The sequence below is a fragment of the Capsicum annuum genome, chromosome 5 (genome assembly GCF_002878395.1).
Source record: "Capsicum annuum cultivar UCD-10X-F1 chromosome 5, UCD10Xv1.1, whole genome shotgun sequence".
Classification (NCBI taxonomy): Eukaryota; Viridiplantae; Streptophyta; class Magnoliopsida; order Solanales; family Solanaceae; genus Capsicum; species Capsicum annuum.
The window spans coordinates 159,284,844-159,297,292 of NC_061115.1; the positions used below are offsets into that span (position 1 = coordinate 159,284,844).

The 12,449-nt window shown below is 33.0% G+C and overlaps 1 protein-coding gene across 1 annotated transcript; it reads left to right on the forward strand.

The window, feature by feature from the left end:
* The first annotated feature begins 9,504 nt into the window (after positions 1-9,504).
* On the forward strand, positions 9,505-11,117 carry LOC107844519. The gene is made up of 2 exons (XM_016688919.1): positions 9,505-10,135; positions 10,603-11,117. Exons 1-2 carry the CDS (start codon positions 9,505-9,507, stop codon positions 11,115-11,117), a joined length of 1,146 nt encoding a protein of 381 aa, XP_016544405.1.
* The last annotated feature ends 1,332 nt before the right edge of the window (positions 11,118-12,449 follow it).

Sequence of the window (12,449 nt, forward strand, 5' to 3'; positions counted from 1 at the left end):
GGTGCGGTGCGGGTTGCGGGTATATGCGGGTTTGAATTACAAAAAAACTAAAAACTAGTATTGTTCTCGTGAATATACCTAAAATTATATGTGTTCTTTATTTAAATTTTATGATACTTAAAACTACATGCATAACACTACAAATAAATAATTTTATAGTAGCTTTTTTAACATCTCTATTCATTTGAATAAAAATATGATATTTGATCATTACTTGTACACGTTATACTTTTTGACAATTTTTTAGTGAAAAGTGATATAATAGAAATTAGTTGTTATTTTCTAGTTGTAGATTTAAAAATATTATGATTTTCAATGGAGTTACAAATTTTTCAAAAAAAAAGGAAAAAATAAAAACATGGGGCGGTGCGGTGCGGTTATCCGTGGGTATGAATGTAGGGCGGGTTTGTGCAGGTTTAAATGTGATGCGGTTCGGTGCGGTGCTATTTTAAAACTTGAGGGTTTAGTAAAAACCCGCACCGCATCTGCACCGCACCGCACCATTTCCATCCCTAATCCAAATCTCACTAAATCCTATTTCAAAACAAATAGAAAACCTAGCTATCCCTAAAGCACACAATACAGCACACAACAAATCAAATCATAGCGATAACAAACTCAGTGCAACCTAATAATACAATACAAGGTTGTATAAACATTGAAACTGCATAAAACAACATAGAAACTGAGTTTTTCAAAACAAAAAAGGAGTGGAATTGAACAATTAGCTTATCAAAAGCCAAATGACAAATTCTAAAACTTCAGCTCCAGTTGTGAAGATGGAAAATATTGTGTTAAAGGACTTGAGAGCAGAGAATAATAGTATTAAGAATAATCTACAATAGGTTTTGCACCATTGGCAACAGGAAAGAGCCAGGAGTAATAGTCTAGCTCGCGTCATTTTAGAAGAAAAAAGACAGCGAGCTAAGGAAGAAGAAAGTTTAAGGAGCAAATTGAAGGAGGCTTCTATTACTCCTGCAAGTTTATAAGGTATTCTCAACAAAGTGAGGCTGCTAGAAAGTAGCAGGATAACTTTTACCTGCAAAACTGAACGTTACTAATGAGAAGTTAAGCTGTGGCTAAAGAACAACTGATGCAAACTTGAAAAATCTTGTCTTTAGCAAACCCATAGTTGCGGCTAAAGAACAAGCTCAGTTCTATTCCTCTTTTATATGAACCAAATAGTAAGAGCTGCTTAAATAGGGCATAAGCTATATTTTGACTTCAGAAGAAAATTCACCATAGAGTAATTAGTAAAACAGAAAATTCTAATAGCCTGAACAAAAGTTATACAGGTTGCTTTTTATGTATTTTGATTATTTCCTGAGTTTTCACAAGAATTTTGGTAAATTAACATTATAGCCTATAGGAAGGTGTTGCTGGTGGATTAAGAGTTCCCAATGATTCAAACCTAGCGAAAAATAGAATAAGATTCAAATATATGATACCACTAGTTGAGACAAAAACTCCCTCTTGCTGGTACGCTACTCATGATGATCATCGGAATGCAACAGATGCTATAGCCGGAGCTCAGCGACCACGAAAGAGAATTGTTGGAGTTAGACAAAGGCCATCAGTATGAAAACAAAAAAATAGTAGTAGGCAAATATGAAATACCCGACATGTTATACTGATAAAAAGATTTCATAACATTCTTTAATTCCTTTCGATTTCAGTCCTACAATGCAAGGATATCTTTAATTCTCTTTTCTTCTTCAATTTCAGTCTCCAAATATGGTGGGAGCACCCCTTTGCATGCTGCAACTTATACTGTATTTCAAGTACCGAAAGAGCCCCATAAAGGAATTAAAACCAGAGAAATGGCCAGAAATTAGTGATATAACCGAAAACATGCGACTTCTATAATGTCTTCAGTGATTCCATATGGTTAAATCCATTTGGCATCATACTGATAGCCCCTCCCAAATAAACACAAGAAAGTTCTAGGTAGTCTCCAATTCCATCAGTTTTCTCCGGTGACTGTCTTAAATTGCATATGCATTACTCTTTCAATGTAACTATGATGTAGTAACATTTTTATTCTACAACCATTCCCATACAATCATTTTGATTTCCAAATTTCAAACATTTCTCTAGATTAGTTAAGATAAGTCACCAATATGGGCTTAGGTTTCCAGTTAGTTTACCCATCTAACTGGTACTACAGGAATAAACCTCCTGACCCTGAATTCTAGGCTAAAACTAATTAGTTGTTCACAACAAAAGTGAAGGTACTTACAGAAACATAAAACAAAAGAAGAAAGATCAGTACATGGAAATATTGCAGGCATACATAAATATTGATACAAGATCAAGTTCAAACACAAGAAGCAAACCATAACAAGATGTCCACGACAATGCTATTGAATCGAAATAGGCCACACACGGCATCACTAGACTTCAAGATTTCAACAAAAATCAGATTTTTAAGAGTAAAAGATTGCAACAAGTGTAGTGAATCGAAATTGGCCCCACACGGCTTCACTACTTCAAGATACAAACAACAAGTAACTCTACTTGCAAGATCTATATTGATCTCATGCTTTCAAGATCGATCTAATGAATGAGAATTTTATTAGCAAACTTACATTAATGCTCTTCGACTTGGCATCAATAAAACTGTCATTCTTTTTTTGATGCAACTTCTTAAATATCTCCCATGAATTTGGTTCACGAACCATTTCAGTTGCCTGGAAAAAAATTTCAACATTAAATTCGGAGATAAAGTCAAAGAATTAATCTATTAAAGTACGAAATTTATCAATTTTATATTAGGCTCCACCGTTGACTTGGAACCACCAGTATGCTTGCTTGGACCAGTGCCTGGACCACCAGTTTCACTACATCAACTTTGAGTTGCAATATGAGATTTTTTCTTAAGCTCATAGAAGCCCAATATGTCTTCCATCTTTTCCAAACATCATCCGACACAAAATTTGGTTTGAGCCTACAAATAATGCTACCATAGACCTTAACCCTGCATTTCATACAGATACTTAGCTCAAGGATAGCAAAATGACAACATTCATGGAGACATAAGCAATAACAATAAGAAGATAGTAAGAAATTAAGGTAAGATTTATTTCATCCTTATTCTCCTCAGAAGAAGAAAAAATTGTAGTTTTACCTGGAGATACTGTAGAACTAATCTACTTTGAGGCCGAGTATAAGTGTTTGACGAATGGCATTCGCTTAATAATCCATTCCCCAATCCAGAAAGCATAGCGCCTAGCCAAGATCAAACAAAAACTCCAACTAAGAACACGAAAACAAGAGATGTGACAAATCCTATTCCTGCACCAACAACAAATGTCTAAAACTTCAGAAGATTTGGGCAATACACAATGGACATATTATCTTGTATACATTGACATAGCATAAACACTAGTGCAAGTTTTACCATTATTGATGGTAAGCACCAGTGGCTAATCCTACTACTGATGCCTGCCACCTTTACAGGATGTGCAGTACCGGATGATTGTCTCTTATTAAATTTATCTGTTCAACAATGTCAATTTACTCCAAAGTATATCATTAAGTTTTGAGCAATGAAACTAAACGCATAACAAAATAGATCATGAAAACTAACTTGAGAAAGGAAACCTGAAGACAAAGTAGTAACAGGGAGGAGGCTCTAGGCTAATTGAAGAGTTCTAAAATACTGTCTTGCTTATTAAGACTAAACTTTACTTATCAAACACATTTAACAACAATATCCTCCAACACCAGACACAAAATATAATCTGATTACTCACGCTGGTAAAACTTGCTCATAATCTGCAATGGCAAAGATGAAAAATTGAACAATTATCAACACAATTTAAATAAAGAATTAAGAAATAAATTGAATTAGTATTGTTAAATTAATTGCTGAATATAGTTGGTTGTATGCTGAAAGCAATAACCTTTTTTGAAGCAGCTGTCTGAAATCCCCAATTATCACTAACCAGAAACATTCCAGATAACCATCAACCATGGGTATGTTTTATTTCCTATTTTACAACAACAACAACAACAAACCCACTGTAGTCCCACAAGAGGCGACTAGGGAGGGTGGTATGTGTGCAACCTTACCCCTACCTTGTGAATTAGAAGCACTCTTATAGAGAGAGCTAAAAGTAATTCATTGCGAGTCTATTCCTCGCAGAGACATTCTTATATGATGAAGTAAAAATAATTCCTTGAGTCTATTCCTCACAGACACATTCTTACAGTAAATTAAAAATATCTTAAATGTTGCCAATTGCAAGGGCCACGAAATCACTAATCTTACAGTAAATTAAAAATCAAGGAAAAGGTCAAACAGATTCACCTACGTGGATCAGAATATCACAATAGAAGATAATTGATTTGATTTTCACGCCCTATGAACCAGACCTATTTCAAATCAACCAAGGATGGAACCAACAAACGAAAAAACGAGCAGAAAGAAAAATAATTAAGTTTAAACATAAATTAATAGTATTAATGTCCATTATACATATAACAAGATATAGGTTCACTCAACCCCAATTTCTAATCCTAAGTAGTGTTCTCTTCTCCAATGTCCTAGTCCAATTGTTCATCCATAGTAGGTTCTTCTTCTAATAGTTTAATTTCTAATTTCTTCGCTATTACTGATTCATATAGCTAGGAACCATAAAAGATTCTAATAAAGAGGGATTTGTACCAGCCACCAGGTTATAAAATTCTCTTCATATCAAAATGTATTCCTTTTCCAGCACAAAATATTATTCAATTAACTTAAGTAGGAATAGAATTGAGACAGAAGATATTTAATTACCTTCTTTAGGTTGGGAATGAGGGTCTTGTGCCTGCAATTAACTTCCTTGGAATGTTGTTCACATTCTGTGTTCCAGAATCTAATAGGAAGTCATTGGAGTATTTGTCAAGGAAAAATGAAGGGGAAGAAGAAAATGGAGCAGAAATGAGGACAACTGGTAGAAGGACAGTTCCTGTTTAGTGTTTAGACAAATTAGTAGAGTATATACTGTAACTCTTCTTCATTTTTTTAGAAAAGGAATCTGGGGGTAGAGGAAGGGTTTGGAAATGATGTAAAGAAAAAAAGAGGGAAAACGAAAAATATTTTAGAGGGAAGCCCAATTCTGCTTTTGACAAATAAATTTGTCACAAATAATTATTTAAAAAAAATTGCTATGACGGAATAAATTGTCACAAATTTTTATTATATTAGTTACTTTTTTTCAAAAAAATTATTGTGATTGAATGCTCAATCTATCATAAATTTAGTCACAGATTTGTGACAGAAAGTTATTATTTTTTCTCATCAACTTTAATTTGTGACGAAAATATATCTGTCACAAAAATTATATTTAATTTTATCAAAAATTTGTTACTCTTTGAATATTTATGTGAAAATAAAAAAAATTAAAATTTTTATATTTATGTAAAAATAATCCATCATAAATTCATCAAAATTCAGTCACAGATTGTGACAAAAGTGTTTTGTCTCAAATATTTCATCACAATTTAACCATTTTCTTGTAGTGCTCCCAATGCAGGACTCATGAGGGTTCGTCAACCCGTATACAATCCTCATATCTCATATCTCCTTTCCGACATATTCCTCAAAAAGGGTTTTATAAGGTGTTACAATATCTCTTCCCCAGCACATCGCTCGGGAAGGATTTTAAAAAGGTGTTGCTAGTGTTTCTCAGATGTTGCCACGGTGGTACCAATATTTCATGAATGAGTATGATATGAGGATGTAGTGCTCACAACCAATCACAATGAGTATTTTCACAACCAACCATAATGATATATTTTCACAACCATGTGAGCCAATATGTACTCATTATTTCAGTTTCATCATTGAATTTTCACATGTCTCATATGCCAGTAAAGTATGAATATAATCACAATACACCAATAGTACCATATTAAGAATTTTAACAACACAATACAATTATTCACATGTATTCAAGGCTATTAATATCATATAGGACCCCACACAGTCACACATATCACATAATAACTTAATTTCAATAATTACGTCACATATAGGCCCCCACACGGACACAACACATAAATAGCCATTTTTCATGATTAGTTCCCACCCTTAACATATATTTTGTATCATCATTTACTACCAAACCCAATCTGAAAGAGTTAATCCATAACCTACCTCAAAAGTCGAAATCGGTCTGCTACACTTCGAACCCACGACCATACTTCTCACGAACAATCTTGAACTCTACTAAAAATATCAAATATGGAATATATGCATCAAAATAAAATCAACGACACCCATACTGACTACTTCTGGTTCGGGGTCAAAAGGATCGCCAAAATGAGTTCCCAAAAACAAAGGACAAAATCAGGACTTTACTTCAAAAACGTGTTCCCCATATTTTTAAAAACCTACAGCTAAAAACTCAAGTCAAATCGAGTCAAAAAAAGAGGTTCAAATCAAAGAAAAATTATTTTTGAGCTTTACAGGGTAAAATCTTTTAAATTCGATTACAATCAAGAATCAGAGTTGTTTTGAAGGTTAAATTGATGAAAAACTAGTAATTATAAGATAAAAACATTATTCAAGTGAAAAGGAGTGAAATTGGGGTTTAAAATAAGCTCTAAGATTTTTGGGAGTTTTAGAAATTTATCAAGAAATCACTAAGAAAATGGTAAATTCTTGCTTTAAATCCATAATAAAACCAAGAAATAGGTGTTAATCTAGCTTCTCAAGCTCTCACAAATTTACTTTTAAGCCCTCAAACTATTTTATGGTTTTAATTCCCAAGAGGCAAGAGGAAAATGAGCAAAATGGGCCAAAAAGAGATGAAAAATCTGTTATAAACAGTGCAAATTTTCTGCACCAACATTAAGCAAAAAATTGTTTTTTTTAAGTTCAATCCGGACTTCGATGGGGTGCTCGGGATTCATTTGGAGTCCGATACATGCAAAATAACTATGTAATCATACTAAATTTGATGGTCCAAATGCGATGGCGATATTAGATTTTCAAAAAAATATCTGTTTCACAAAATTGATCCCCAAAATCCGAAATCACAATTTTCCAAACTGAGGATCGAAATGAGATTTAAAAGCCATAAAATCATACCAAACATGCTAACACCCTAATATCGATATTTCGGATCTTCTGCCAAGTCGAATTTTCCATCCGAGATCGTTTCGATCAAATGTGGGTCCCACACCCATATTTTTTATTTTTTAACTTTTCGATCAATAGGTCGAAATGAGCTCGGGTGCACCAAGACCCAAATCAAAGGTCTACCTAACCTAAATTCGATATTATAGAGTTGTTGGCGCAATCCGCTCAGCCATCCGTCTTACAGATCAAAAGATATCCCCATAAATTTAAAATAAGGCACTCGAAGTCATCAAAAATCACAATATCGCATAAATAGTACCAAAATGTATTAAAAATCATGTCAATCACTCCCACACCCCAGAAATACCATAATGTAACTACAGAAAAGGGTAAAATAGTCGAATCACACAAAATCACAAACTTTACATATTTCATCAAATTTTTAGATCGTTACAAGTTTTGAACATATATTCAAAAATTTACAATTTTACATACAACACTTAAAAGATAAACTTATACATTTTTATATGTCAATACTAGTTGTCTAAGTAATATTTTCTAACATTATTTTTATTTTTTCATTATATGTATATATGTTTGTTATGTTTACTACTTAGTGTAAAGTTTGATAGTAATATATTAAAAGTATTTCATTCAAACTAGACATTCAATTTAAATAAAAAAAATTGGTAAGGGGCAGGGGCAGAACCACAGTGCTTGATGGGGGTTCGGCCTAACTTTTTCGTAGACCCTATATATATATATATATATATATATATATATATGTATGTATGTATGCATATATATATATATAAATGAAAAACGTATATAATTATATAAGGCCGAACCCACAGACAAACATAGGTTGTTAGTCCAGTGGTAGGTGCATCACATTTAAGAGCCTTGTGCCCCTGAGTTAGGTTTGATCCCCATAAAAAGCTTTTTTTAATCTGCTTTTCCAAAAACTTTTATTTGCTTTTCCACAATTCTTACACGGTACACTTCTATTTTTTTTTTAAAAAAAAGCATAAACTACTAATAATTAAAGAAATTCAAAACAACATGTTTACTAACAACCCCCCCCCCCCCTAAAAAAGAAAGAAGAAGAAGCTTAAACTAATAATTAAAGAAAGAAAAAAAAAACGTGTTTTCTAACAAAAACTTGGGGTTTCTTCGGACTTCAAACAACGACCAACAAATACCTTTGGGTTTTTTTAAAGTGCTTTCAATTTTCATCTCCGTCGTTGTCCGTTGGCTCGTCGACCGTCATCGGACGCCAGCTGCTCGAGCACTGTACATTTGCGCCACCTGCTGCTTCCAAAGACCAGAATCAAACTTCTGCTGCTCTGTAAGGTATGCAATGTGCAGTGGTTTCCATAGACCATAATTCCATTTTACTTTCAGTTTTCACAGACGTTAATTGTTAGTCTCAATGTCTCATAGTTTTACATCGACATTCATGAGTCGCGGTCGATAAATTGTTAGTCTCCGTTTTGCTTTCGATTTTGGGTTAAAGTGTTTTAGTAATTGTATCTGTAATTCTGTTTCAACATATAGTTTTCTTATTTTATGATTGCAATTTGCAAAATAGTAGAATAATTTTATAGAAAATTTTGTGTTTTGTCATTAGTAGGATCTTTAAGCAATTGACAATAAGATTACAAATTTTTTTAAGCCTCAAACTTCTTCAGATACTTCTCCTAGCTCTTCTTTGCCAAGTTCTCCATTGTCTGTCAATCTTTCCAGTGTATCGGATAACGACAAAGAGTTGGCAAAGTTAGATCTTAAATCTGATTCTACATTAAGAAAATCAATTACAGAATTTCCTCCAAATATACGTGACCGAGTGAGGAGATATTACATACAAAAAAAACCTTGCCAACCAGATAAATTTGAGTTCCCCATAAGAGATTTTGGAGGTACACCACGTCACTTTAATACCGAATGGTTTAAGCCTCCACAGTCTCAATGGTTAGAATATAGCATTAAAGAAGATGCAACATTTTGCTTATGTTGTTACTTGTTTAAAAATGAGCTCGGGGGATATGAGAAAAAAATGAGTGAATCTTTCACAACGGAAGGTTTTCGAAGTTGATACAAAGACATAAAAAAGGCTTAAACATGTGGGTGAAGTGAATAGTGTTCATCATTGATTCTTCAAGATGATGATAGATTTGATGAATCCGGAACAATCTATTTTTGCCTCACTTGATAAGCAATCCGAGAAAATTAAAGGTGAACATTGTATTCGCTTAAATGCTTTGATTGATGTAACAAGATATCTCTTGAAACAAGGTTTGTCTTTTTGGGGTCATAATGAGTGTGTAACTTCTACAAGAAGAGGCAATTTTCTTGATCTCTTGAAGTGGTATGCGGACAAAAAGGAAGAAGAAAAAAATATTGTATTAGAAAAAGCTCTAAAAAATAGCACAATGACTTCTCCTGATATTCAAAAAGACATTGTAAGTTCTTGTGCAAAAGAAACGTTGAAAGAAATTATTGAAGACTTAAATGGGCATTTCTTTGGAATTTTGGTTGATGAGTCTAAAAATGTTTCTCATAAGGAACAAATGACGCTTGTTTTGCGGTATGTCAACAGAGAGGGTAAGCTTATTGAGCGATTTCTTGGTCTTGTTCATGTTAAAGACATATCAGCGAAGTCGTTGAAAGAAGCGATCAATTTTTTGCTTTTAAATCATTCTTTGAGTCGATCTCAAATACGAGGACAAGGTTATGACAAAGCTAGTAACATGCAGGGAGAGCTTAATAGTCTTAAAACCTTGATTTTGAAAGATAATTCTTCAACATATTACATACATTGCTTTGCTCATCAGTTGCAATTGGATCTTGTAGCTGTTGCGAAGAAACATGATGATGTGAATAATTTTTTTGACATTCTTGCTAATGTTTTAAATATTATTGGAGGTTCTTTTAAGCGCAGGGAGATGCTTCGAGATGATCAAGATGAAAAATTAGAGGAATTATTAGTGCTTAGTGAAGTTCATATGGGAAGTGGATTAAATCGGGAACTTGGACTTCAAAGACCCGGTGTACTCATTGGGGGTCCCAATTTAAGATAGTACGTAACTTCATTTCCTTATTCTCATCAATTGTTCATGTACTTGGATTTCTTAAAAAACATGGTGCAAATTATCATGAGAAAGCATTGGCAAAAGGTTTAGTGGAAGATATTTGATCTTATGAGTTTGTCTACATGTTGCATTTGATGTTGAAAATTTTGGTAGTTACATATGATTTGAATATGACTTTACAATGAAAATATCAAGATATCGTTAGTCCTATGAAGCTTGTGAATTTCTCAAAGAGACAATTTCAATTGATGAGGGAATGTAAATGGAATTCTTTGTTAGAAGATGTCTCTTTATTTTGTGAAAAGAATGATATTGTGATTCCTAAAATGAACGTGAAATATGATCTTGGAAATTCGAAGCGCAAGAGCTCAAGTGTTACATATTCTCATTATTTGTGTGTGGAAGTTTTTTATGTTGTTATTGATTTGTAACTTTCAGATCTTAACAATCGCTTTAGTGAAGTGAATACTGATCTACTTCTTAGAATGGCTAGTTTAAGTCCTGAGAATTGTTTTGTGAATTATGATAAAGACAAGATCATGAAGCTTGCTACATATTATCCAAATGAGTTTAGTGTCTCCAAGCTTGAAGATCTTAGCTTTGATCTTGATAATTATATTTACTATGTGAGAGAAGTAGATAATGCTTTCTCTAATTTGAAAGGACTTAGAGATCTTTCGATGAAATTGGTTGAAACAAATATGTACAAGACGTGGGGACTTATTTATTTGCTTGTGAAATTAAGCTTAATATTACCCGTGGCTACTGCAACAGTGGAAAGAGCTTTTTCCTCCATGAATTTTATCAAAAATAATTTGCGAAGAAGGATTGGTGATGATTTTTTGAATGGTTGTTTAGTTTGTTATATAGAGGATGAAGTATTTGACAGTGTACCTAATGATGCAATCATTAATCATTTTCAAAACATGACAATTCGTCAAATGCAATTGTAATGATAATGCTTATATTTATAGTGTTTAAGTAATTTATCGTTTTTTTAAATATACTTATTTGTTAGTTACTTTGGCTAAGGTTATACATTAGCTTGAGGTCGTTGTCTTAACTTGAAATTTCGAACCCCCAAACTTTAAATTCTGGCTCCGCCTCTAGTAAGGGGTGAATTAATGGTGTATTTTATTGATTACAAAATCCAAAACTTATAATTTACATGAATGAAAAATCTAAAAATTTTGCATCATTTTTTTCAACTCATGCATATTAATATTAACGAGAACTACCATAGAAAAGTCAAAATCAATGGGGGAAAAACCATGCATTGGACTTGATTGTGATGAGTTCTCTCTTAAAGTCATAATTTTTTTAAGATTTTGTTCGTCTTTCTACTTCTCCTCTATTCCTTGATTTCTTCATTCCACTCTGATCCAATCTCTAAGGCAAACTAGAACATTCATAGCATTGCTTCCAATAAGTGTCAGTTGTCTCCAAGCTATTGTCATCACTGATAAAAACGTTCTCCGAAGCAACGGTTGACATTGAAATATTCAATATATTTCTAGCTAATCTTGAAAGCACCAAATATTGTCTTTCATTATTCTTTCACCAATCTAGCGCGCAGATCCTTGCTCTACGATCCTCTATCGGCTGTCGAAGATAATCTTAAGCTCTTTTTGAGAATGTGTTCTGTGTGATGAAGGTTGCACCCTGTCCCAAATATTTAAATTAAAAAAGCAATCAGGAGAACTACTATGTGCTGCCTTTTAGAAGATGATGGCTCCTCGGGAGCTTGAGGAGCGACATTTGGAGTGATATTTGTCGGTACAGCTTCATCAAGAAATCGACATAATGGTTATATAATGCTTTTATGTAACTGTTCGTATCACTCATCGTCGTAAACAACGAATGTTCTTCTTCAGGTTGTATCTCTAAAGCATTATAAATAATAGAACCAAATTCGGCCATAGTATTAAATTTCATACTTGAATTTATTGTAGCACCAATCAAATAAATTGAGGGAAGCGAATAAAAATATTTTTTAAATTTAGCAATCATAGCAGTAATAGCTTCTTTGTAACATTCTTTATTCTTATATTTGTTAAGAAAATAAAAAATATAGGCTAAATAAGCTAAAATATTACAAACAGTAGGATACTAAGCACCATGAAATTCAACCGTAGCTATATAAGATTTTTCCAAAAATTTAACAAGATCATCAATTGCAGCCCAATCAGAATCATGTAGCATACAGTCAGGAAAAGAACCAGAATATTGATTAAAAATCATTGTAATAGGAAATTTATAAGTAAGACAAGTTTTTAAATAAGTAT

What these genes read in the sequence shown, in the direction of transcription:
- LOC107844519 (XM_016688919.1), top strand. Translation starts at nt 9,505, where the DNA reads ATGACTTCTCCTGATATTCAAAAAGACATTGTAAGTTCTTGTGCAAAA. An exon ending in ACCCGGTGTACTCATTGGGG is followed by an intron (nt 10,136 to 10,602) that starts GTCCCAATTTAA and finishes TGTAACTTTCAG; the next exon opens with ATCTTAACAATCGCTTTAGT.